Raw genomic sequence first — 27,738 nt, 5'->3', positions numbered from 1 at the left:
ATTTATTTAAGATTCTAGTATTTTTCCATTTCATATGCCTGAAGTTAAAAATCACCTATAACTATGAGACCTCATCTGCAGCTGAATTCTTACTTAATCTCATTGTAAAGTTTCTAAATAATTTAGTGATCTATAATAAATTCCTACTAACAGTCTATTCCTCTTTATATCCATGAATATAAACCCAAATGGATTCAATCACCTTGATATTATCTTTGATGTATTTAATTTTAACAGGATGTACCTCACATTTTACATACAAAGCCAATCCTCTATCCCTATTAAATAACCTATAACCCTGCATTTCAAAGAAGTTTTTCTCATCACAATAATAAACATTTAACCATGTTTCAGTTATTCCCATTATATTAAAATCCTCCGTTCCGACCATCCTAAAGTGATTCTTATCCTTTTTGCATTTAGTTTATATTGGCTCTCACTGTCTTGTGCTAGTTTAGAACTTCCCATTCCAAAAAGCTCCTTCTTCCACTGAACTGACCTCACAAGTCCAACCAGCTATTCTGCTTATACATACATACCTAAGCCTAGCATTTTAGCCCTAGTGATCTACTTTTAACTTCATTAACACTGTTAATTCCGGGCAGTATCCTTCACAAAACTATGGCCTATTTCAAACCCTTGTATTTATTAATTAGTTTCTCTCATCTACTTCCCCCTACATCATCATCCCCGACATGTACCACAAAAACTGCAGGTCTGTTAGTCCCCTTTATTATACCTCCTGTTCTGACAATTATGTCCTCCACCTGTGCCCCTGAGTAGCATAATGTCTTTTTTCTCACTATTTACCTAAAAACTATTTATGTTTTGTCAAGGAAGCAGCTATAGCTATAACCTCCTTGTCCACATTATTCCATAACCCTTTTTGTTTTCCTTCTCGTTTACAGAAAACAAAGACTGAAATTTGTTGCTTAACATTATAATTAAACTTGCTACTTTTTACTCATATAGTACTCTCAACTTCATGAAAGTCATAGTTGAACACATAACTGCTTAAGCTCCTCTACAAATTATGTTGCTATTTTCTTAGTCTACACTTTTTATTTATTGCTTCTATTCTGATTATACCAGCCTTCAACTTTTTTCTACAACCTACAAACACTATATTCAAATCACACATTTCCATCTTCATTACTAGTTTAATTGAATGTACATGCCAGTCACATATTCACAAATAAAACCCTTCCATTACACCTAACATGCTGTGAATGATTAATTCCTACTTTACTGTATTTATATTCTGAAAATAAATATTTAATATCAAATACCAGTAGTCTCTTTTCAACACTGTTACTATTAAACCTAATGTTTAAGAACAAATTACAGTAATTTTTTTTTACCACTAGTATGTCTTCACACTAAAGTAATAAAGTTTAATTATGCAAAACTTTATTAGAAGATAACTAATCTTTGATGTACATGTAATGTTAATAATACAATGCACTTACCCTGATTTTTATTATGATCTGCCTTAACTACAGGCTAATTTAAATTAATGGATCTAATTTCAAGTAAACAAGCTAAACCTTAAACCATGAAGTGACAATAAACTAGGCTTTTGATTTACCAGTAAGTTTAAATACACCTAAGTTTAACCTGTTCAGTGCCGTAAACAAGATAACTCGTCTAAGCCGATTGGTAACACAGTGTCATGGACGAGTTAATTTGTTCTCAATAATACCTAACTTAAATGCTAGATGTCAGCACCATTCATGCATTTGACCTATTTACAAATTGTTTCACTTTTGATCCAAAATGGTGTCACAAAAAAAGTTACAAAATGAAGAAGCATTAGAGTTGTATAGTAGCAGCTGAAATACTTGGCAGTCAACAGGTTAAAGTACTATTACATGTACAAAGCATATTTTAAAATTTTAGTAAAGTTTACACTATTAAACTTTAAGTTAAAACTTTGTTTTACTTTTATTTACCAATATTTTAGTATCTAGTAATTCTTGTGTAATTTAATTAAAGTTACGACAAAGTTTAATATAAATATCAAATAAATTTCAGAAATCTATAAAGCTCAACTTTTCAAGATCGTTTCTATAACACATACATTATCAAAAATAATGATATAATTATTCTCATGGATACTTTTATGGTTACAAGCTGGGTGTATTCCACTCAGCCTGTGCTGGTAGAATTAATTATTACTCTTATTGTACACCTGCAATCCCAAACTATGGAGTATGCTCTTGGTGCAACAGGATTCCAACCCCACTCTCATGTTGTTAATACTCGTATCATTATTACCCCCTCCTTCTATATACACACAAAGGGTTTAATTTCATTGAAATCCATACATTTTTATTTTATAAAGTACATATATCTTGCAGATAATTGATTAGAACTTTATGGTTAAGAAAAGCAAGGTTTCTCATAAACAGTCTTTAGATGGTAAAGTGTTTTTCAACCCAATCACATTTAAAAATTCAACAATTCTTGTATTTTAATTTTGTAGACAAAATTCAGAAATTAAGTTTAAGATTAGTAATAAAATTAAAAATAATAAATGCTTTTAATATTTGATTTATCTTACAGGAGCAAGATTTCACAGATGGCCATAAATCACTTACCTTACCAAAATGGCCTCTTCCTAAGACACTGATCAACTCAAAATTGCTTAGTGAAAAACCTGAAGATGCTTGAACACTGTACACAAAGAAATGTACTTGTGTAAATTCATTACCAGTTTTGATACATCACTATTACTTGTAGCACCAATATCATTCTGATTGACCAGAAATTTCCACAAACTGTAAAATTACATGAAACTAAAGTACAAGTGCAAATGTTAATATTTAATATCTTTTCAACATCATTGCATTAAAACACCAGAAACATTTTAGTCTTTGTAAGAATGTTGTTAAAAGTACAGTTATTCAAAAAACACAACAAATTATGAAACTTTAGAATGGAAAGTAATGGTAGGACAAGTACATGAATGAAAAATGAACATTATAACTACTGATTCCTATCTTACATACAAGTTAAATAAAATTATTTTACTAATTTAAGAAGATGCATTATCTTAAAATCATGAAATGATTCAAGCAACCATAAACAAGGCACTTTTAAAACATTTTTTTATGTATATAACCTATTCAAAATATCTACTAGAAAACTAAGCTATGTTTTGCTGTGCTAATAAGACAGGTAGACAAACAGTTCCATTTTACTGCAATGAAACCATTCCAACAGTAAGCATAAGCAGTGTAGCAAAATAAAATTATCCAGTTTTAATAGCATTTTACTAAAGATGAAAAAAAACAACTAATAGTAAAAATATTTCCAAGAAAATGGATCTTGATGAAGACAGGGCAATGATATTCAATATTAACAAAAAATTCAGAGTAAAGATACTCATCATGAACATGTGATCACAGAGCAATCTTCAGAAAGATCATGGAAAAACTTATCAAACAAAGCTTAAACACCTAACTAAACATAAACATCAGATCTTTCAAATTTTCTTTACTTGAGCTACAAGAATTCTAAATGTTTGTTATTTGTAAATACCAGTATTTATAAGTTTCTTTACCACTTTTTTTAAAGCAGTTTATTTTTTTTTATTTGAATAAACAAAAATACTGTCCAAATTATAGTACACATTCTTAAGGTATGTTATTGTACACTGCTCATACTAGAATCTGTACATTTGAAGATTAAATACATTCTGCTCTGGTAGTAATTCTTGATAAGAATCCACTTTTCCCTGATCAACCAAACACTGCTTTTTATAAGAATATTCAATTTTAAAAATCAAAATAATAAAACTACAATATAAATGGTTTATCAACTGAGAGAAGATCACTAAGTGTTACCTTTCACTGGGTACATGAATTTTTTGAAAAGAAAGTTGATTAGCTGATTCATAGTCATCATCAGCTAGTTCAATAACAGGTTCTGGGGTGGGAGAGTGCCTGATGACATGTGCTTCTGGCTCTTGTACTTCCTTTGAACCTATAACTTCCAAATCTTTTGAGGTAGCTGAAGATATTTCATTTCTCAAGAAATCAAACTGACCTAAAGCAGCCTGTTCAATAAAATTGCAATTGGGCATTTATATTACAAATTCCATTATTTTCCATCTCTTCATTAACAGCTCAATAGCTAATCAAAATAATAAATGTATGTTTTTGCACATGATTATTTTTGACTTATTTCACTTATTAATAAAGACAAATATTTCTAATATTTTTAATAAAATGCAAAATCAAACACAAACAAAGAAATGTACTGACACAGCCTCAAAAGCCTTACACTTCTTATGATAAGCCACAGAATTAAACTGCACAACTGATCTTTACCTCAATCACTTGAGTCATTTTAACACAAATCCTTTCATCTCAACTCAGAATAAAAGTGCTGGAGTACCAATATATTATTTTTACCCATCTCCAAAGATCCAAAGACACCCGTTGCATAACAAATTCATACCTTGACTTCCGTCTCGAGTGACATGTTTAAATGAGGTGTCTGAGGTGCTGATGACAATTTGTAATCCACTTTGTCAGTGCCGTCCTCTTCTGGTCTGTAGTTAAAGTCTAATTTCCTCGCTGCTCCATCACCAGGAGTTGGAGACATTGTCAGGGCTATTAAAAAATATTTTGAAATTACCAGGAAGTGAAAAGTATACAAAACATCAGTTTAATAACAGCTGCAGGTTTTGATAACAATAATAATAATAAAAATATTGTATTTTTCTGATAAAGCTTTAAAGCATTCTCTTTCAAACTATTATTACAGTTTCAAAATCACAAGAAAATACAGATGCATTTCTCTTCACCTTTTCATATGCTTCCTTAAAATTTGTTAGAAGTTGAAAATACTTTAAAATAATGTAAGAATAGAAATTGTTTTCTAAACATACTTTACAGATTAAAAAAGGATGTTCTTCTAGATTATTAGAAAGTACAAGTTTAAGAGATTACTGAAAATTTTGTATTTATCAAATTTAACTATTTAACTATTATATAAAATTAAAAACTTCAAGTACTTTGAAATTTTTGCTTTACATAAAATATCTTACACAGATTTATGTGAATGTGTTACAAACAATGGGAAGTATTTCTTTGTTACATAATTTTTGTTATAAATCTTTTCAGTAAGCACAAAATTAGATTTAATCTGTAATACTACACACACAATAGCATCATTAAATTAATAACAGATTCAGTGCACAGAAAGAACTAATAAACCACAAAGCAGATTTTACTGAGTTACTAACTTCAGCTTTGTTCACCTAAATTTTATACCTAAAGTTAATTAAAGCAAACTATACCAGAGGGTACTGTATTATTAGTGGGTGGGCTGACAGTGGAAGACTGTTCTGAGCATGCTTGTGGCATGGCTCGTTTCATCAATCTTCCCCAAGTTGCAACATTAATATTCATCTGTCCAGGCCGAAGGAAGTTCTTTCCTGAAATAAATTAAAGGGTTTGGTTAGCTATCATGTCTGATAAAAGTACATAAAAATTAACTCAATATTGTGCTTTAATACTGAATGATGAGAAGATAATAATACTTATGAATATTTTTTGAATGATGATACTAAAAATCCTAATTCTATAAACATTTACTTGTCATAATTCATAGTTAATAAATTAACATTTATAAAAATACTGTTTTATATAATTAATAAGACAAGAATTTTTTTTTCGGTAAAGTCTTACCTTTATGCTTGAACAGTTTTCGTTGACGTTGAAGTTTGGGTTTTCTTGAAATCATTGGGTTCAGAAACTTCACCTATAAATAACAAAGTTAATATATACTTCTAACTAGTTGTCATAATTAATTTAATAAAATTATAATAGTCATGGATACTATAACAGAATAAACTGATAGTTAAATAATTTACAAAGATGCAAATTATCCAAATCAAAAAGGAAACCAAACTGTACCTGGCAAGTAGCTTATTTAATATGAAGTAAATACCAAAACTCCATGACTCTTTGGAACACTAGGACGGTAATGACCACCAGTAAGGTGGCTTAATTTCTTAAATTTGCTTGAGTAAAGTATGTGTAAGTTAGGTCTGGTATTAGTTTTGTAACTAAAGGTTTTTGGTGATTATTTCAATAACAGTTTGTATGAAAATAAAAAAACAAGGCATACAGAATAGAAAAATACAATCACTCAGTTACACTAACTATAGAACACTGCAACAGGAACAATTCCCTTTCCAGTTTTACATTACGTTTAACTCAAATTACATAGATATTACACTATATAGCATTCTACCATTACTACTGTTGCAACTAGTTTACTGACACTGTTATGAAGACAGTTTTGATAGAGAAGATGAGAAACAAGTATTAATTTCAGCAAAACCTAAACAGGCAAATATTTAACCAATTTTTGCTTCATTACAAAGTAGCTGCTGCACTACCAAGCATGATGAGTTGCATTTGTTCCATTTCATATGAAAAACTATTCGGCTTACAGAATAAGATCAGTCATAGTACAATCAAAATCACAAGCTTATGGCAAAGCATGAAAAAAAAGAACTTCATATATCTTTCAAGAACTGAAAACTGAATTTGCTAAATTTGGCTCCACAGTCTGATATCTCAAGAAGATAATATTTATCTTGTCTGTGACTACAGGAAAAACCTATTCAGTATTTAACAGAAAATGGATTTAGAATATGTTAGATACCAAACTGGAAGTCTAAACACTTAGATTCAGATAGTTACTATTATAGTTTTAAGTCTGCAAATAGAGACTTGCTTTGTGTGTATATTCAGTTTTAACTTTCACATTTTATGTTATGAGAAGATAAATTGTATTTAGTGTGTGTGTCACACTAAGCTATATAACACTGAAATGTAAAATATTTAGTTTTAAAGTTTGAGATAATGGATTGATTTTTTCATATGTAGTCTTAATTTCTAGATAACTTCTATGTTATGGAGAAGAAGAAAATTACAAAAAATATATGCTTTGTATTTTTCCTTATTTAATAATACCAGCATAATTTATATTTACAGTACTTCAACAGATTTACAGTTTTGGTTACTGAGACTGCTTAAATGTTGAACAGGTATAACGATAAAGTCTTATCAGTAACAACCCAATAATGAATTAGCACTGGACAAGAAAAGAACAGGGAGTTCCCAACAGCTATAATTAGATCTCAACTAGTTCAAGAGATGGTAAGTCTTGTAAAAAGAAAACTAAATTAACATCTTATCTTTCTATTGATTATAAATTACCCAAAAGCAAATGTCAGAAAGAAAACACATTACAGAACAGCCTCTCACATGATTTTGATTTTCTAGTTTATATTTCAGTAAAGTAATACTGGGGGCTATAAGGTAAGATTATTTCTTAACAATATATATACTATAAACATATAATTTATGTAAAACTCAGGATGTATATTGGCATAGTATGAACATTTAAGATGGGCAATTTGGAATGAAAAAGTGATATGATACAGATGTGAAGATTAAAAATTTAGTTAAATATTTCCTTTTAAAATAAAAAAATAAAAAATAAGAAAACTTCATGATATATTTAAAAATGGCTGATATAGGTAGAGAAAGCACTAACAGAGGAGCGAACAATGTTTCGACCTATTATATAGGTACAGATATGAAGACAACATGATTGCAGGATTCACATCTACAGAACACAATTTTTTCAATCACATTAACTCTATACATCCCAACATTAACTTCTCATGTGAACAGGAAGAAAGCAATCAAATATCATTTCTTAACCTCAAAATTACAAGAACCGATACACAATTTAAAACAGGAATCCACCCAAAAATCACCCATACTGCACTATACATTCCTTGGTACTCAGCAGATGAAACAAAACAAAAACTCAAAATACTAAGAAATCAAATAAACACAGCCATAAAACTATGCTCACCAGATAAAATTAATGATGAATTATACAAAATAAAATACTTTATGAACATCAGCATTTTCTCCACACTGTAGAAAACATGAAACGCACACACCTAGACAAAAAGCAAAATAAATTAACAAAAGTAAATATACCCCATGATTTAAAAAATCATGAAACAATATATTACCGACATCAGCAGAAAAATAACCAACATTTGGTAAAAACTAGCAACAAAATGACACCCCAGTTAATACCAAATTTATTCAAAAAACAATGTGATAACTGCCACAACTTCTACATTGAAGAAACAAGTAGAAAAATGGAAACCAGATTCAAATAACACAAAAATTCATCTTCACACGTTTACAAACACTACAAATCAAATAAACACAACATAACCATTGAAAACACCCAAATACTAAATAAACAAACAAACAAATGCAAAATTAAAGCCTTACTTACACAACACAAGCCCAAAATAAACCAATACAAAGGAACACCTTTATACCTATATTTATAAATACATCCAACATCTAAGCATGCCCTCTACCTTCCTACACTCAATTACACAACAGTCTTCAAACATGTGGTCAGCTACCGGTCAGTAACCCTTTCTTTCTTTGTGAACCTAACGATGACCAAAGAAGGTCGAAATGTTGTTCGCTCCTCTATTAGTGCTTTCTCTACCCACACCAGCCATTTCTAAATATATAATTTTCTCTACAAGTAGGTTTTCTCATCATCATGGATAAGAAAACTTGATTTATTAAGTAAGTTTTTATGCCAAGCTTATTTAAATCCACTGACAACACACTTTTTAATTAAATGTTGAAAGTAATACTGTAAAAGGTTGTTAGTTGCATATTTTGACCCTACCTAATGAAAAGTTCTATTTAACCTTTTAACATATCTTGTAAAAACAATAACTGGTATTTGCTTCCATCAGTCCTTGTATTAAACTAAAAACAATTAAAATTTGTTTCAGTTAAATTATAAAACTGCATGATGTAGAAATGGCTTATACTGGGAAAACAAGTCAGTTATGCTGTTTTATATGCAAAATATGTGAATTGGAAAACAGTATATAAACCTAATAAAACAGTTTTAAATGTATTATATTCTACACATGTTTAAAATCTAGTATATCACATCCATCAAGATAACCTGAAATGTACAACTTCATGTCAAAATAGGGTAAAATAGCTCACTGACTTATTAAGATTTATAAATATATATTGGGTTTAATTTCGAGTTCATTTTTGTGCAGTGTATCTGATTTATAAAATAAATTTAAAAATTATAAGTTACAAAAACTACCTCTGCAAAAAGCAAACCCTTTGGTTCAAGGTGCAGGGCCATCCCGCTTCGATTGTCATCTACGAAATCTTCCAACCGGAGAAACTTTATAGCACACATGGATCGCCAGTCCTTCCAGTACACCTGGATTTCCAGCTCTCTTGACTAACAAGCAGTATAAAAATAAATAACTAATTGCTTCAAAAAATGGTTTATAAACAAAAATGTGACAAGTTTGTAACTTTTTTATTACAAAAAATCCTTCGATATAAATGAAGGAATTATTTTTATATGACTGCAACAAAACTGAAAGAAGACAGAATTTCCATATATTATAAGTTTGTGAGCTCTAATTTGGGTCTTTCAACATATAAAGTGATCAAGCAACTATCAGCCATTTGTTTTCACCCATCTGTCCAACTGACCCAAAAAGATACTCATCTATTTTATGTTTTCACAAGTAATATGTCAAGATATCATTTTAAGAATCAGATATCCATACTACAACTAGAACATAGTTTCTACACATTAAAAATACTTGTAACAAAGGATAAAGTGAAATTTTTTACACAACATTATGGTTTACAAACATATATAAACATTTAGTAAAAGGCATGGCTTAAGACACTTTAATATTTATTATTTTCATGTAATTTATTACATTATTCTTGGAGGATTGAATAACGTTTTTACTTATAACAATATTAATCTCATTTAACAGTGAATAACAGTAAATATATCTTGGAAACTCAAAGTCACTTTAAAAAATTACCATACTAACATGATTAATGTTTTAAGTTGTAATTTAAAAACAATATAGTACTTCATGATTGCTCTATTATAGTTGATATTAAATCTGGCATTAAACAGTGTAAGAGAAAATCACTGAATAAACTAATATTTTATTTACTGGTAGCTAGATTTGTAGCATCAGTCAAATTATCCATTCTGTTCAGTATGTTAATTGCTTTCTTCAATATAATGGTATTTAGTATAATATTTATTGCAAAGGCAATATTTACTGTTAAAAAAATTTAATCATTGCAGAAAATTGTTACCCTTCTAAATTAATTAATAAGAAGCCAGTGGATTTATGAGGAAAAATAAACCTTTTCCTTTTTTTGTTGCACATACATTTAAGTAAACACATCAAGTATAAAAGTTAGTGTCCAGTTAAAGGAATAGATAACATATGTTAACATGGCTGCAGCAAGCAAAATGGAAGTTAACCACTAATGTCTTATCACTTAAAAGTGCAATAATTAGAAAACGTTGAGATAGCAGTCAAATATTTGAGCATAAATAGTCCTTAAAACTATATAAATGGTGATACGTTGATGTTAATTTCATTCATCTATGTTATCATATGTAAACCTTATCTGTCAGCTTACACATCTCTAGTTTATGGCTGTAGAGCTTTGAAAAGTGTTGAAGTCTACTGGTACCTTTTATTTAATTGCTGGAAATTTCTGTAGTTGTATTTTAATTTTCATGTTTCACTTTTGTATTTAAAAGGATCCTAAATCTATTTTGAGTAAGCACAACCTCACAGGTCAATGCTTTAACATTACGAACATGACACTTTTTTTGAAAAGGTGACCTTCCCATTTTCAGTTAACACATTTTATTACCAAAAATTAAATTTCATTACAAAAAGAAAAACTGAAATTAAAACATGCACATATATTTAAAAGATTGAAATAAAAACTATGAAAGCATTTTTCTACAGCAGAGCCATAGCCTGAATTTTCACTTATAGAGAGCAGGGTGAACAAGTGTTTCACTGGAAGTTTTTATTTTATTTCTAACAACAACAAGGAACTTCCAAATAATTAAAAATACAGTTTACATGAAGCAAAAATTATTTTTAGTGACTTTTCACAAAATAATTCAGGTCAAGGATCAACTAAAAATATGCAACAAAAGCCAGGAGGGAAAGGTCCATGTGTATGTATGTGTACAATATATTTTTTTGCAGTCACAAGATGACTAAAACACGTAACACCAGCCATTAATACAATGAATATATTGAATACAACATACCCTATCCAATTCAATGCTAAATCTTTGATCCCATGCTTGCTGACTACAAAGTTTCCATGCTGTCTGACCAACTGTAACGTTATCCAACTTTAAAACAGCCATTATTTCATCTAAAAAAAAAAAAAGGGAGAAAAGCACGTTTTGAGCAAGTTTCTTTCAAAAATAACAAAATGTTGTTTAAATGAAATGTTTTATCTTATTTGTATCATGGTATTATATTCAAAATCTAATTACAGTAATAAATTATATAAACATTAAGCAAATAAACTTCAAAGGCTTTAAACACAAGTTCTGTCTTAGGTTTCTTTATTTTCAGTTCTTGTCTAACGGTTTGGTTAACTGGTTGGAGCTGCCTCATGGGCCAAATGTGAGCAGCCAGGTGTGAAAATCAATATTGGAGCTCACTTTATGGTTTAACAGTAAAGACTGAAGTCAAAACCTTTATTTACTCTAAAGAACATTTTATAAATCAATGAGCAGTTACTATTATTCACTCAAAAAATAAAGAAGCAAATATTTCTGTAATATTAAACATATGAAGAAAGATGATCAAAAAATCACAGTAACAAGTACTTGTTTTGTATTTAATGTTTATCATAGCAACTACAATGTATGTAGAAATATGTTCAACAAATAAATATTCAGGCTGAATAGTTTTCAAAATTTTTTTTTTCTTTTTTTAACCAGATACAACTGCCAATAACAAGCAACAAATAGTTTGTTATCAGTAGTGGAAGCATATACCATTGAGAAGTTTTTATCTTAACATTGCATCAACAGAAGTTTAAAGTACTGTGATTTGGTTTACAGCTATCTACGTAACAACTGAATGGTTAAAGGTTAATCCACTTGATTCCAATGACACAATATTATGTACTAAACTATTTTATAAGTGGTTTATACATTAACAGATATATGTCAACTGTTGCAAACCACTAATGGTGGTCTCTCTTTAATTGGGCAAGCTAAAAATACACTAACAGGAGAGGACTTACTTGAAATATCCAGGATAAAACAAAAAAAAAAAAAAGCAAAAATTGCTCAAAAACGTTTTAGAGCATCATAGTAACAATTATATAAAATGGAAAAAATAACGAACAATGGAAAGAAAACAACAACAAAAAAATCCTTACTATAAAACATATCTAGTCTTCTTTGTGGGTGAAATTACAAGTGAATAAAAGCAAAAGAATGCAGAGAATGTGAATATATAATTACAGCTGGTGGTACCAAAAGTCAAAGGTAATTTCAGTTTGAGCTTTAAATTAAGGTGTAACATCTGTTTAAAACTGAAGATCAGTGATATTTTTAAAGTCTAGTTTTAAAGATAATAACTGCAGAGAAAAAAGGATTAAATAAATAATCCATCTGATTAAAAAAAGAAAAATATTTTCTTAAACCTTTTAGCAAACAAGTTTGTAGAGGAATTAGTTAGCCAATTAACAGTAAGCATACTTGAAGTTTCTTCCTTGATACTATATGACCTGGAAGAACTTCGGCCAGTAAGACCTTTTCCTGTGGCTCGAACCAAGCTGCGAATATCTCCTGGGCTTGATATCCCATGAGAGCTATGATCCCTACGAGGTAGACGTCCAGGTACATCTTCAAGTAAATCTTGACAACCCATCAGTCTGCAAGAAAGAATTTTATATCTCTATGAATTTCTACAAAGTTCTCAAATAATACAGCAAGCATTAATACTGTACAAGAAACACCGATGTTTTTAGGAAAATAATTAAGTTCAACAACAACATACATATTATAATGAAAGTATTAAGAAACAATAAGATAACTATATCCATTTATCTATTTTTCCCTACTTCAGTTAAAACTATTTGTAAAAACAGAATAAGAAAAACCATCGTATATAGGATTGGCACTAAATAATATAATCACACAGCATATTAAATATACCTCATGTAACTACTTTGCTATTATTTTATAAAGATCTTACAATATATATAAAATGTTTGCATACACCACAATTATAAACTTCAAGTATATCATAAGATAGTTATATTAACATAACTTTTTTCATTAATTTTTAAGCAGGAAGTGTCTGTGGAAACTCATTACTGTGTCATAGTAGGTTCAATTTTTAAATTACAAGTACACATTTAGATAAAAAGAAAAGTTAATAGCTAAACAGTAAAATAAATCTGAACTATCTAATTTGTTTTCTCACAAGATATCTTTAGCTGGTGTTGCACTTTTATAAGAAGGAATGTCATCACAGTTCCTCACTTTTTTTTCTTACTGAACAGATTTTAATTTACAGTGAATAGATTTTAATGTACATTTTATCATTACATTCCATGTTATGAACCAGTTTGATAACTTTTCTTCTGATATCTGTATGGAGGTTATAATTTATCTCCTATGTTAATAAATAGGGTTGTTTTATGGTCAATTCAATTGATGTTTCCCACTTGAACTTTTCTGATCTTAATCAAATATTAAGAGGTGACTTGGCTCAGTTACAAAGAGCAACTGTACAAACTTTCAAATTTATAACTCAAACTTTAAAAATGATATGCACTACTAAAAGCAGCCATAGTGGGGATAAATTATTATAGTTTAGATCAAAAGTAAACTCAACAGTTTGTCAGATTTGACTTTCCATTCCATCAAAAGATTATAATTTTGCTTTTCTGTACCAGTTTTTGATCCTTATTTTTTCAAAGTATCTTTCTAAGTTTGCATAAAACAAATTTTCAAGCAGAAATTTAATGTTGAAAGTACACAACAATGAATAATTTTAAAAATCTTTATGAGGTATGTTGTTTTCACCAAAGAGAGTGAAAAACCACCTCAACTTTAGCTGTGTTTTTCAAGTTTATAGGAAAAGTAGAAGAGGTTAAAATTGTACTGAATGAAATAAATAGATGAACTGGGGGGAAAGCAAACAGATGTAAACCTTTCCAGTTCTGACTGAATTCATTTACTGCTAATGTTTCAGGATGAGGTACAGGAGACCAAAACAACTGCAGTTGAGAATTTCAATGAGCCACAAAAGAATCAACCACTGTGGACCTGAACTTGGAAAAAAAAAATCCACTGAAAAACATTGTAATGTAGCATCTATTCTGTTAAAAGAATCTGGTTGAGTCAAGACAAATGATCTTCAGTTGAATTCATCACTCCTGGAATACAGAATGTTAAGAGACTGATACAATGGGAGAGAGTCCAGTAGAGAAGATCTACAGTGTAAAACCAAAGATCTTGAAAACGTGTGCACCTTTAACGAAAAAATGAAATACCACCATGGAATTGTGAGAATGTCTCATGATAATTATACCTTCAAGAGAAACAAACCTTGATCCATTGCCCTGATGGTGCTAGAGGGAGCCAGTCATTCATATAATGATTATGCACAAGCCGAAGGAATATAGATGATAAGGAAAAGCTTGAACAAATCTACACAAGACTTAAGATGCTGATGCAAGGCCAAAAGATAAAGTCTTGAACTGCAGTATCTGACCTTTGTGCAAAAATCATAGACATATGTGGGAGGATTACACTATGGGAATGTGGAGATAAGCGTCGGTAATATTGAACTTGTTTATCTAAAACACTGGTGCAAAGTTCCATCACAAGTGGAGAAAAAATTCCACTGTAAAGGGAGAAGGATCTAAAAATTGATTGAGCCAAAAAAATAACAATGATGGGAAGCCAATCTTCTGTCTTCTTGGGTAAAATAAATAAATGGGAATAAAATCCCAGAAGAATGAGTTTGACCTTCTCCATTGCCCTTTTTGTTAACAGCTTTTTTTTATGATAGCCTGAGAATGAAGCTCCACTTGCCATAGATCTGTTTGAGATGAAAAAAAAGAATAGATTATGAAGATAATGGAGATGACCAACTCTGAATGCCCATGGATTGATGGCAAAATAACTCCATATGTTTAGAAAATGTTGTGATCTGGTTGGTCCCCCCAAGTCAATATAACTGTATAAATGCAAACATCTAAAGTTGCACATCAAAATGTCAATAACTACAACACTCCTGTACAGAAACCCATGACAAATGCTTTGTTGAGAAAAAGTGATTATGTTACCTAAATGATGTACTTATATACAGTAACTAGGAAGAAGGCATACTGAAGCTGGTGGAGAATTTTGCAAGTTAGATTTTGCCAGGGATACTTAAGAAGGGTGAAAAAGACTGGGGCAAGTGTGGTCAATGCTTAGATGGGTAAAGAAGTACACACCCCTGGAGGCAGAGATATAGCTATAGTGTCAGCAGATAAGTATGTTTTGGAAGAAACATTACATTCTCCCAGCCATGTTCTACACCAGTACTTCAGGAGTTAATGAGGGCTTGAAACCTATAAAATAGAAGTGTGTGGTTTTTCTAAGCCATAAATTTGAATATTTTTAAGGTTTCTAAGAAATCACATATACCACAAAACACAGAAATAACATGAATTATTAGTTACACAGGATGTATATATTATTAGAATGAACAATCCTTGATAAATATATGACAATTTATAGATGACTTTATTCTAGCTTTATGACTGTTTGGAGTCAAGAATCTTGAAAGACAGAAATGTTTCCCAATACATCATTTAAGGTAGCCATAAAATTACAAATGGTAGTGATGGTTTTTACTGTTTACTGCTGGGTGTTGTTAATCCATGGTAGCAATTATCATATCTAGATTTTACACTTATAATAGTAATTACTGCATTCTTTTATTAAATGATAAAACAATGTATTTTAGCAAACGTCAGAGAGGATCTTCTTACATGACAATCAATGACTTAAATTTCAGCTTTAAACTTGTGTAAGAAATTTTGCATACTTGGTTACATTATATTTATAACTTACCTGACTTCCAATTTGCCTGTAACTGCAGCAGGTTTGGAAAGAGAATAGGTCACACTATGCAGTGTTGGTTCTTTTATACCATATGGATGTATAGAAGAAGTGTACAAGGTTGGACTTGCTGATTGACTGCTTTCCAGCTCTTCTTTCAGGATATCAGACTTAGGAGAGCCAGGTGGCCACTCCTGGCGACACTGATCCAAGGATCTCCTTATCAGATCTAGTTTGTGGCTGGACTCTAACAGGTTTGTTTGTGCCTACAGTGAAATTGTTTTAAGATTTAAGCCTATTTCCAGAAATACAAGGAATATTTTAACTTAAAACAATAATGGTGTCAACTGTATCTCATCAAATATCACAGTTTTATCTAAATGTAGTTCCCTAGTCTATGGCCACAGTTTAATAAATACTTAATTTATATTTATTTAACATGTATTACAAGAACCATAAATTATATGGGATTTTTTTGTACAATCTGATAAGATTGTACAAGGGGTGAACAAAGACTTAATGGTTGATAAGGGGTTATAAAATGGCCCCTACGGTAAGGTTGGCTTACGCAACTAGTTGCCTTATGCTTCTCCAATTCATACATGACTGAAGCTGAATTTAGCTATGTGATGGTCTTCTGAGCAAAGAAAAAAACAAAAACAGGCTCAATGTCAAAAAATGCAGGGACTTGAGACTTAAACTTACAAACTTACAGCTCAATATTTATATTCTTGCTAAAGCCCATCAGGCACACCTATATCATTACATTTTATGTTTATTGATGAAAGTATTGTGATGAATAAAGCTTAATTACATATTTATGTTTTTTGGCTATGAAGCTGCATTAATAATTTATATTCTTAGAACTTGGGGTCTGATGACAACTTTTATAAGTTTGTCCACGGGTCTACAACTCAAAAGCAGACTGGGAAACCATGGTGTAAGCTATTACTTAAAATTATTACATAAATAACAAACATACATGTGGATAAATATTATCTTAATAAAGGATGTTAATTATTCTATTGAAGGACAAATACAAGGGTATTTGATCAATGTTTCATAGTTGTTTTAACTGGTGTAACATGAGAGAAAAGTTGAAAATAAAAATGTAACAGACAGTATTCCTGCAAGATAATGAATATTCAGCCACTGAATAGTTGAAATATTTATATATATGGTTTTCATAGTTGGGGGAGGGGAAGAATAAAGTATAGACTGAATAGAATACACTGAGAATACAACAAAAATGGAAAAGATAGGAAGTAATTTTAATGAATACTCATCCATGTAGTTCATTATAGTGTTCAAAACTTCTGATAGTACATTTCTACACAAGTACATTCCAGTCTTTTATAATTCTCACTCTATAACATGTCAGCTACAAATCAATCAGTTGGTGAAGTGATTTAGTAATAACCACTGTGACTTTAAAATGGAGTGCAAACTGTGTAATATATTAATTTCCTGTGGTGACAAAAAAGAAAAATGGCAGCATCTATCACAATGCAGAATCACAAGCAAAATAAGCTTGCTCAAGGCTATGATAACTTATACTAAGGTTTGTAGTGTACTGAATCTAATACTGAAGGTGAAACCATGTGGTTTAAAAATTCAGATGTTTAACAAACATGTTCAGGAGTTTTATAAAATACTAAGAATTATAAAGTAAAAACATATCTTTCTAAACAAAAAAATGTTTTAGATACATAGGAAAAGTGGAAGGCTGCAACTGTTAGATTTCAAAGATGAATAACAGTTTTCTAACATACCTGATTACACTCAATAATATCCAGATTCATTAGTTTAAAATGACACTGAGTCACAAAACAAGGATTTACAACACAGTGCTCTTAATATTGAGTAATTTCTATCTGGAAGTTACTCTGGTGATGCAATAGATAAAATGTTGGAGAAGCTAGTGAACATAGAAATTGAAAAGAAAAATATTCACCTTTTATTAAGAAACAATGAATCAGATACTATGAAAGATTCTGATCATTCTGCACTGTCATGTGAATAACGTTTCATTTACACAACTTGTGCTAACGAACAATCTCAAATTTCAGTTAGCTGTAACTGATTTACAGAATTTGTTGGAAAGGTTGTTACATATTTCAACCACTTATCTCTAGCATAATCAAAATCAGTGGTTACAGAAAATGATTTTAATATTCTCCCAAATAAACTTGTACAAGGTTTGAATACAAAAGTTTAGAATATTACCATCTCCTTTAGAGGTTTTGAAATAAAATATAGCAATGTCTCTAGGCTGCTTACAATAATATCACCAACCTCAACCATCATCAATTGTCCTTAATGGAGGCTTATTTACAACCAATACAACCAGTTGAAAAAGAACAACCTATATTAATTTTGTGAACTCTATAATTTTTCTTTATCTGATGAAAGATAATACAAGCCACTTTAGAGTAGGATGAAATTATCTTTGAGAGGGAGAGTAGCTTGAAGCTAGGCTAATTGGAAAATGAAGTATTCAGATTTCACCTTATGCTGCTGGATACCTGCTTGAAAGTAGCATTCTTCAAAGAGCATCAGAACCATAAAGTGAAATAACAATTTGATGAAGACAGCACTGATACAATTTCCCAATAAAAAGTTATAAAGAACAAGAGATGACTAATTAGCAACACCAGGTGTTAACAGTTTATGACACAAGACACAGGTTTTATATAAGGATAATTAGTAAAATATCTGTAGGCACCTATGACATTAACAATATTGATTCAACACTTCATAACAAAGAAATTATAGTCCCCAGCAAAACAAATTTCTATTGATGTCTATCACTTTTAAAGCTACATTCCTACTAAATATTGTGATGGAACTGAAAAATGGAAATAAACACATTCCCTATACTATTTCAACATGGATCTATCATATTTAGTCTTTGACTATACAAGTTAGCAACCGTTTCTAGAATCTTGCAATATTTATAAGGTAAAGAGACACTAGTTACTTTCACAAAATGCAGAGGCACCTAATGTTCTTGTATCACAACCTCAGATTCCTTATCTATACGAGTTCTCTACAAGGGTATTCAATTAATAAATTCTAATAAGGAGGTACACATTATAGCATGAGTTCAGAGATGATAAGCTTAATGCAATGAAGTGATATGAATGTAGTCTTACACGAATTAGCTGTAGGTACCTATTAAGATTAAGAAAGATTATGTTGAATTTTCTGCAAAGCTACACAAAGGCTATCTGATCTGTGCTAGCTGTCCCTAATTTTGCAGTGTAAGATTAGAGGGAAGGCAGCTAGTCATCACCATCCACTGCCATCTCTTGGGCTACTCTTTTACCAATGAATAGTGGGATTGATCATAATGTTATAATACCCCCATGGCTGAAAAGCCAAGTATGTTTGGTGTGACAGGGATTCAAATCTGCGACTCTCATATTATGAGTCAAGTGCCTTAACCACCTAGCCATGCCAGGCCAGGTACCTCTTAAAGAAGTAAAAACTGTATACATGACAATGTCATTTAATATTCTCCTTCCATTTTGGTTTATTAACTCCACTCTATTTTGAAAAACCACAACAAAGGTAAAATCTGTAGGAATTTTCATAGCTATAAATAACAGTCAGTTAAAGGTTTTCAAATTTGGAACTGAGTTAACCAATTTCAAAACTTTAAAAAATAAAATGATGTGTTGGTAATAAAAAATCAATAACATCTTAAAAGTTCTCTCAGCACAAATTATGAAACAATTTTTATATATTGTAGTATGCTGCTTAAGATAAAATTGAAAATAGAACAGTACAAATGTCTTCAAATGCAATGCACCTACATAACACTACAATATATTGCATCACAATACATTTACAAGATGTCTGCAGAGCAAGATTAAAATAATTTTAAAAGTTTTTTAGATTTTATTGATTGTTATACAAAATGTCTACAACTTTTTACACAAAACATATTAAGAAATGAAAATGGCTGAAAAGCCAGTACAGATCACCCTGACAGTAACAGGAATTACATAACTTATTTTTATGCTTGCACACACTATTGACGTTTTATACGACATACAGAGAAAAACAACTTTAGCTCAATAATTCTCTTACAGCCTGCACTGAGCTCACAAATGTTTATTTTTAAAGAAGCAATAAAATTTTACAATTTCTGTAAGTTTAAAATGAGTGGATGCCACAAACCAGTAAAGACTGGTAAAAAATATCACCAAGATGGTTATTATTATAGGTGTAATGATAACTTTTGTATTATTTTAGAGGGATTATGAGATACTGTGAAGACTCTGGCATATAGTGATAAATTTTGAAAAACCAGCTAACTAGAATTATTACATAATGCAAACTATCTCCAAGTTACGAACTAACATTTGTTTTATGGGCTTGGTTAAATAGGCCAAGTTCATAACCTCAAACTGGCCTTTATAGTTTCTGTACAACAACTTCTAATGTTTCGTGTATCTTCACAAAATTTTGCAAGCTTTCAATAAGTATTAAAAAGCCCTTTGTAAAGAAAAAGAATTTTTATGAAGTATTTTCACTAAAAATGTGTCTTGTAAATATAAGGAATCAGAGTGATGACTGCTCTGAATACAAAGTAATTTTTACATAAGATTAAAAATACTTTTCCTCTCAAATCCCCAAATTTTGTGTAATTTCTAAAGCCTCCTAAATAAATATCAAAATCTGTTCAGTAAAATGTACTATTTTGTTATCCTAATTTTATATTAGGTTAGTTAAATTGTATGACTTCATAACCACTAGAAAAAAATACCCTACAGATGTAAACTACATTTTTTTCTTTTTAAAATGACTTTAAATTGTAACAGTATACATTTGTTTATATTGAAAGTTTGTTACGCACAGACTAACTGCAAGTTGTTCTTGAGCATACCTCATGAAAAATTATTTTTCTTTATTTTTACCTCATCTAACTTAAAAGATTCTGATTTTTACATATAAGTTACTTTTATAAAAATATATAATGAATACGCATGAAAAACAAGAAACAGTATTTATCTAGTTCTTCTTGTTTTTTGCTGTTGACTGTTGATGAAACTTAACCCTACTTTTCTTAAAAATACTAATAGTACTGCTGCACTAAATTATTTATTTCATTAAATAAAGCATCAAAAAACATAGAATAATAAGATATAAGAAGCAGATAACATCTTGTAATTATCACAAATTTTTTGGTTTCTAACTATGTCACCAGAACTTTTAGTTTATTGATGGTGAGTTCTTTATAAATAAAACATTTTTGGGTTTATTGATTGTGAGTTCTTTATAAATAAAGTATTACTGGGTTTATTGTTCGTGAGTTCTTTATAAATAAAGTATTGGTGGATTTATTGATAGTGAGTTTTTTATCTTGTAATTATCACAAATTTTTTGGTTTCTAACTATGTCACCAGAACTTTTAGAAATTCAGCTAAGCTCAAAATATATGTTTCTTGTTGGAATACAGTTTGAACTGGTAGAGAGAGACAATTTTCTGTACAGACAGACAGATTAAAATTTGGGCTTTCTATTAGTTATAAATAATATTGTAATAATTGTTAGGGAGAGCTGTTGGCAACCTGTGAAAGAAAAGATGCGACATGATAGGTCTGAATTTATAGTTTATGGTTCTGTAACCAAGTAAAATTGGAGTCTATAAAATTATAATTTGCTTGAGTAATGAAATTACTATAATGAATAACTTGTGTTAAATTTCATACTTTTCAGAGGGTTAGTAAATAAATTAAAGGAGACACTTAGAGAGCAAATGTCACAATTTTTATACTAGGAGAAATTAGGATTACCTTTTAATATTACCTTATAAGTTATCAATTTAAAACTTATATTAAAATTTGGATTTTCAGCTATTTTTTTATGCCAAATCTATTTATATACCACAGTAATACAGTACTTTAAAGTTGGAATGTAACTTAGTAAACTCTTGTAATATGTGCAGAAAAGGAAGCCCTTATGGAAAAAGTTATCTGGCTTTCTAACTATGGTATAAGTACATTTAAGTACTTTCTTTAGTTGCTTGACTTGAATTTGCCGATAGTAGCTTTAAATGTTTCGAAAAACAACTAACATTTTTTACTGTGAACAAAATATAGTATTATACAACCCTGTGTAAATGAAAACTGTTTTTTATTAATTATAAATGATGTAATAGCAAATGTTAGAAAGATTTATTGGCTATTTGTGAAAGAGAGAATGTGGTGAATGGGTCAAATCTTCTTGTTCATATTTTTCCATAAACAAAGATTGAAGGTTATAAAAATTATACTGTCTTAATAATATCTATTATTTAATAAGCAATCTACATTAAACTCAATGTCAGAAATGGGTAATTAAACAACAAAAGGACTATGTGCAAATCAGAGTAAACAAATGTCATAATGCACATAAAAGGGAAGATCCACAGTTTACTTTAATATTTCCTTTTGAAAGTAAGATATTAAAACCTGTATAATATCAAAATCTAACTCAGCCACATTTTGATGCCTGATGCCATGTGTTTCAGTACACTGATATTGTAGTTTAATCAAATTCATAATGTCACTCTGTACAAACTTATGACATGAAAATCTTTATCTACCCATATTAACAAGGTTAATATGTACCATGTTTCTTTTAATTGTTGATCCCGTTTTTTTTTGTTTTTTTTTACAAAGTATGGTTATTCTAGATAAATTTATCAGCATTCTTTAAAATGAAGCAAAAACCAACATCATGATATTTCATACCACATACTGCAGTATTTATCATAAAACCAGTGGTGATTTAGCCATTGAAGCACCTACGGTATTACTTGAAATTTCTTAGAAAGTACAATATTTCAATAAATGTATTAATTCTTGATAAGAAGTTGTAGATCTGACACTGAAATCATAAGCTAACTTGCATACACGATATCCAAAATACTTTCTTTATATCACATTAAAACCAACTACATAAAAAGAAGTTTTATTTTATAAATGATTGTGGTAACATAAAGGGTTAAAAATAACACAAGATATTTCTCTCCTGCATGTTAAAATATCAAAACAGAAATAATTAAATGTTAGAATGTACTTTACACAGTCAAGTTTGTTGCAAGTCCCTCTTACCTGATGATGAACAGCTACTAATTCATTAAAAATAATGTATACCTTATAGCTGTTTCTCAGCTTTTACTTAACATTTCGGAAGAGTCACAAATACTTCAGTTTTATTTTAATAACTATATTATGCATTTTTATAATTCTTTTAAATAAACCTAATCAAAACAAGTGGATATTTCAAACCATTTCTATAAATTCTAAATCAAATGACTTTAAAAAGTAATTCATATTTCTTTTTCTTATTTAACATATAATTTCAGTTACATATTTAATTAACATTAAGTAAAACCTATAATCAGCTCACTGTTAATAGCTTAATTGTGAATCAATGTTTCTATTACCTATACTTCCAGAATTAATGTTGTGAAATCATTTTATTTTAAATGATTAATATTAAGGATATTAAATTTTGTATTTATTCTTGATATGCTTATCTAAAAATGCTTTACAGATATAACAAATTGTGAAAAAGTAAAAATAAACTAATGAGCAACTTTAACAATCAAAATGAAGGTATGTCATTCAGTTCTGCAAATAATTGTATAAATGTATTATTATAGAAGATGATTTTGTACAAATATACCTCTTGAAGAGCTTTCCTGTCTATTTGTTTGGAGCCCTGAAGAAGTCGTATTACATTCTTTGCTCCTTCAACAACTGCACATTCTACCTTCAAACGATGGCGCAATTCTTCAGTGCGTAGCTCCAAGGGAGACATGACCTCTGGTAATTTTCCTACCGAAACAATAGCCACACTTGATGTCATATATTACAAAAGGTAGATTATTTCACTGACAGGAAAACTAATGTCATTATTAATTTTGTTTTGTATCCAGAAGTAACCTTCAACCAACTGGATAATAATTTTAAGTTTCTTCCATTAGCTTTAGAATACACACGAGACACAAGAAACATGATACTTAGCTGGGTATTCTTTCTTTGCTATGAAATTTAACCAAACCTTTTTATACTAATGGTGCTACTGCACTAAATAGACTTTTATTTAATTATATAATGCACCAAAGAATAAAAAATAACATGTAAAAAAAGACAATGTCCTATAACTCTCACAAAATTTTCTGGTTTTCTAACTTTGCAAAGAAAAACTGTAAAACTTCTCACACTTTATATAAATAGTGTGTGGATGTTAATACAATGACATACCACTAGAGATGTAAGCCACAGTGCCATAATGACAAACTTAGCATTTACACATTTGGTTCATGGAGATCTTTTATATGATTCAGATTATTACAAAAGATTTTCTGTTCTTTATGCAAACAAACTGTACACAGTAATGAAATGGTGTATTACTGCAAAAGTTATCCACGGTGTCACAGCCAAGTTAACATTCATTTGCATTTATACATTTGGCTCTCAGTCAATTAGCAACTGCCTGACATTGTAAAGTTATCATGGTAGAATCCTGGCATGGAGAATTCTTTCAGATGAACGTATAAGGAATTTTGAAGGATGCTTCAGTGTTTTCTATGGTAGAAGAAAAATGTATACTGTGTTTATGAAAATAGTGCACTCCAAAAACTACACCCCAGGTAATGAATAGCTAGTGTACTTTTGGGTCACTGGTCTTCCTAAACAGCTTTAGAATCTAATGTTCACGTAGAGAGAAAGGTGTGGTCCAACCTTGCTGTCCTTTAACAGCTTGTTACAATAGAAATGGGTATGGTAAACAAGAGTGCATAATAATAATGGTCTTCACACTGAGCATAACAGACAATGGAGAAAATAGTTCTTGGAATATCACAAGACATCCAGATCATCATCATTATAAAGTATAATTACCATAAATATAGCTTTACTAAAGCCAGGAGTAAATTTAAGTCCAAAATGTGTATTTTGTCAGTGAAAACATTAACATAAAATATTTACTAATACATCTGACAGGTGTAAAATAAAACTAAACAAATGCTGAATACCAATATATCAACATATTAATGCCTTGAGAAGTATAATGTTTTTGAAGTTTTAATTCAATCTGCATTTTCTTCTATAAATAAAAAGTCCCAAAACTCAATAGATGATTTAAACTTCTGGTACTTGAAAATTCTCCCTACTACAGTTTCCTCACTGCTTACTTTACAAAAATTTACTCTATCATTATGTGGTACTTCGGTGAATCTGGCAGTGGTTTTAAAAAAGGTGACAAAAGGAATACAACAGCTTTATAAAACATGTGTTTACTCAAATTTTAATCCATATGGTTACAATATGAATAACATAACTCCCTCTCCAAAACACTTTACTATTCCTTTCACAATTCTCACTTGATCGGATTCAAGCATGGCATTATAAGCTTATTATCACAATATGGATGAAACATCTATATAACAGTATTTATATGCTGTGAAGCAATTTTAAGACAGCCCTGAAATTATTTTTATAAAGATGTGTTTCTTGAATTATGTAGTCACATACACACTCATATACATTTATGCATGTGGAAACCAATACTGTTAAAGTGGAGTAGCATAGTGCACATTATATCATATTAAAATGTACATTTTTTGCAATTAGTTGACCAACAGTATCTCATGGTAGGTGAAAGCAAAATTATTTAAATATCTCAGATATTTTAAACTTCAATATTCACTCTGAATCAAGAAAATGGCAGTACTATGATATAATAATTGTTAGAAAAAATTAAAATTTTGGTTGGCTAGCATAAAATTATTAAGAATTTTCCAAATAATCTTTAAAATATCTCATGTACTTACATATAAATATACATTAGTCATCCCTCGTTTAAAACAGTTAAAAATTTTATTTTACAAATATTTCGTTACACTTCCTCAACTCTAAAACACCAATTATAAAGAACATTTTTTTATATTCCTGTTGCAACCAAAATAGAAGAGCATTACCTCCTGGGTCAGTGTTAGATGAGTCACACTCCTGTGCTTCATCTTCCATTTGTTTTACTTTCATCATCATCAAGCGAATGTACTCAATCTTGGCTTTAGAATCAGCCAGCATCTGTTGAGCTTCTGCCAGGAGCTTCCTATCTTTGGATGACCCAGAGCTATACATGTGTATCATGTTCTCTGCCCCTTGCTTGACCTTAAATATAAAGCAATTTTTCTCATATGTCAGCAATGGGTTTTATGACTATCCATGCTTATAATACTTTAAAAAAATGTAAAGTAGGAGCACTGATTTATTGTAAATACCATTAAAAGCGAAGTCAAATAGGCAGATTATTTTTAAAAAATATATTCCTTGCTTGGATTGTAGAACCCTTTGTTAATTGGAAAATAGTTTTCTTCATTCCAAATAAATATGTATTAAAATAAAATGAATCAATTTAAGGGATTTTGAAAATAATACATTTTAATTTATAACTTATCCATTTTTAGCACTTTCTCAATAATTCTTATAAAACAAAATATCTATTTGGTTTTCAACTGTGTAACATACCTTCTGTTCAATCTTAAGCTGTTTTTCTAAAGACAAAAGCCGCTGACTTGCTGCTGACAAAGGTAGTTCTGTTTTTTCTCCTTCATCTTGTTCAGGGGACATTACAGCTTGGTCTGCTGCTAAATACATTTAGAATTATAACAAGAAGTTCACTTCATATGGCTGGATTTGATAACAGCTTCAGAAACTAATACCCAAAAATGTTCCAAAGTTAATCCTTACTAAATTTAAAAGCTTAAATGTCATTTTCACTTATACATGATGTTAATACACTGCACAATATTATCACAAAAGACTAACTTATCTGAAAGATCCTTAGAAATGATGAACAGAATAAAGCATATTCATTGTGACCATTGATCATTGTGTTTTGTTTTTGGTAATATTACATATTAAAAAATGGCATTACTACAAGTTCATTATCACAGCTTGGAAGGAATATGCATTACATCTATATAACAGTATTTACATGATTTGCAGCAATTAAGATAACCCTGAAACTGTTTTTATGAAGATATGGTTTTTGAATTACGTATCAATGCCTGACATTTTCTTGGAAGCTTAAGACACAGTACTCAAAGAAATGCATGTACAAAATGAGTGTTTGAGTTCAAGCATTTAAATTAAAAAAAACTTTTATCTTAAGTACGTGATCCAAAATTAAAGGACTTTCAAGTTACAAAAGCTATGTTCATGAAAGACTTGTCTCAAATTTCATTATTGTTCTATTTTATTAAGAATATAACCAACAATTTCATCATTAAAATGTTTAGCATCCAACTTTTTTATAATAGTTAGAAATGTTATTTACACTCCAGGTAATTATAAGAGAACTTATTTCATGTTTTGTCTCTGGGGCTTCTCTTGGGTTATTACATGAAACAGTTTTAATGTCTTATCTCCAGAAGATGCTGCAGAAGTACAATGCCAGTTAAAATAAATGTTCTGTTACAGTTTACTGAAGTGTAATGGTAGTTTTTTTCTAACTTTTATTGTCAAAATGTGTAAATCCCTCCAGTATGCTCTATGAATTTTGAAAGATAACATGTGACTTGCTTGCATTATACACTATACAGTTATAACAAAACAAGATAATTGTAGTATTCATTATAACAAATAGTCTGATATCCAAACAATTGCTTTAACAACCACAACA

At 29.9% G+C, this 27,738-nt stretch overlaps 1 protein-coding gene across 2 annotated transcripts in view; it reads right to left on the bottom strand.

The window, feature by feature from the left end:
- Positions 1 to 27,738, bottom strand: part of Pkn (serine/threonine-protein kinase N) — an 86,190-nt gene that overhangs the window by 19,332 nt on the left and 39,120 nt on the right. Inside the window, exons 3-14 of one of the 2 annotated variants that reach the window (XM_076497587.1) lie at positions 26,583 to 26,701; positions 26,030 to 26,225; positions 23,731 to 23,882; positions 16,060 to 16,313; positions 12,682 to 12,857; positions 11,227 to 11,336; positions 9,205 to 9,348; positions 5,700 to 5,772; positions 5,309 to 5,446; positions 4,465 to 4,619; positions 3,849 to 4,060; positions 2,601 to 2,676 (exon numbers count right to left, since the gene is read on the bottom strand). In XM_076497587.1, coding sequence (XP_076353702.1) covers positions 2,601 to 2,676; positions 3,849 to 4,060; positions 4,465 to 4,619; positions 5,309 to 5,446; positions 5,700 to 5,772; positions 9,205 to 9,348; positions 11,227 to 11,336; positions 12,682 to 12,857; positions 16,060 to 16,313; positions 23,731 to 23,882; positions 26,030 to 26,225; positions 26,583 to 26,701 — 1,805 coding nt within the window. The remainder of the gene's footprint in view (positions 1 to 2,600; positions 2,677 to 3,848; positions 4,061 to 4,464; positions 4,620 to 5,308; positions 5,447 to 5,699; positions 5,773 to 9,204; positions 9,349 to 11,226; positions 11,337 to 12,681; positions 12,858 to 16,059; positions 16,314 to 23,730; positions 23,883 to 26,029; positions 26,226 to 26,582; positions 26,702 to 27,738) is intronic. The other variant, XM_076497588.1, reaches the window with a different exon arrangement.

The sequence above is a fragment of the Tachypleus tridentatus genome, chromosome 4, assembly GCF_004210375.1.
Source record: "Tachypleus tridentatus isolate NWPU-2018 chromosome 4, ASM421037v1, whole genome shotgun sequence".
Lineage (NCBI taxonomy): Eukaryota > Metazoa > Arthropoda > Merostomata > Xiphosura > Limulidae > Tachypleus > Tachypleus tridentatus.
The sequence above is the reverse complement of the archived record's forward strand: the minus strand, read 5'-3'. Positions and strand labels throughout refer to the sequence as shown.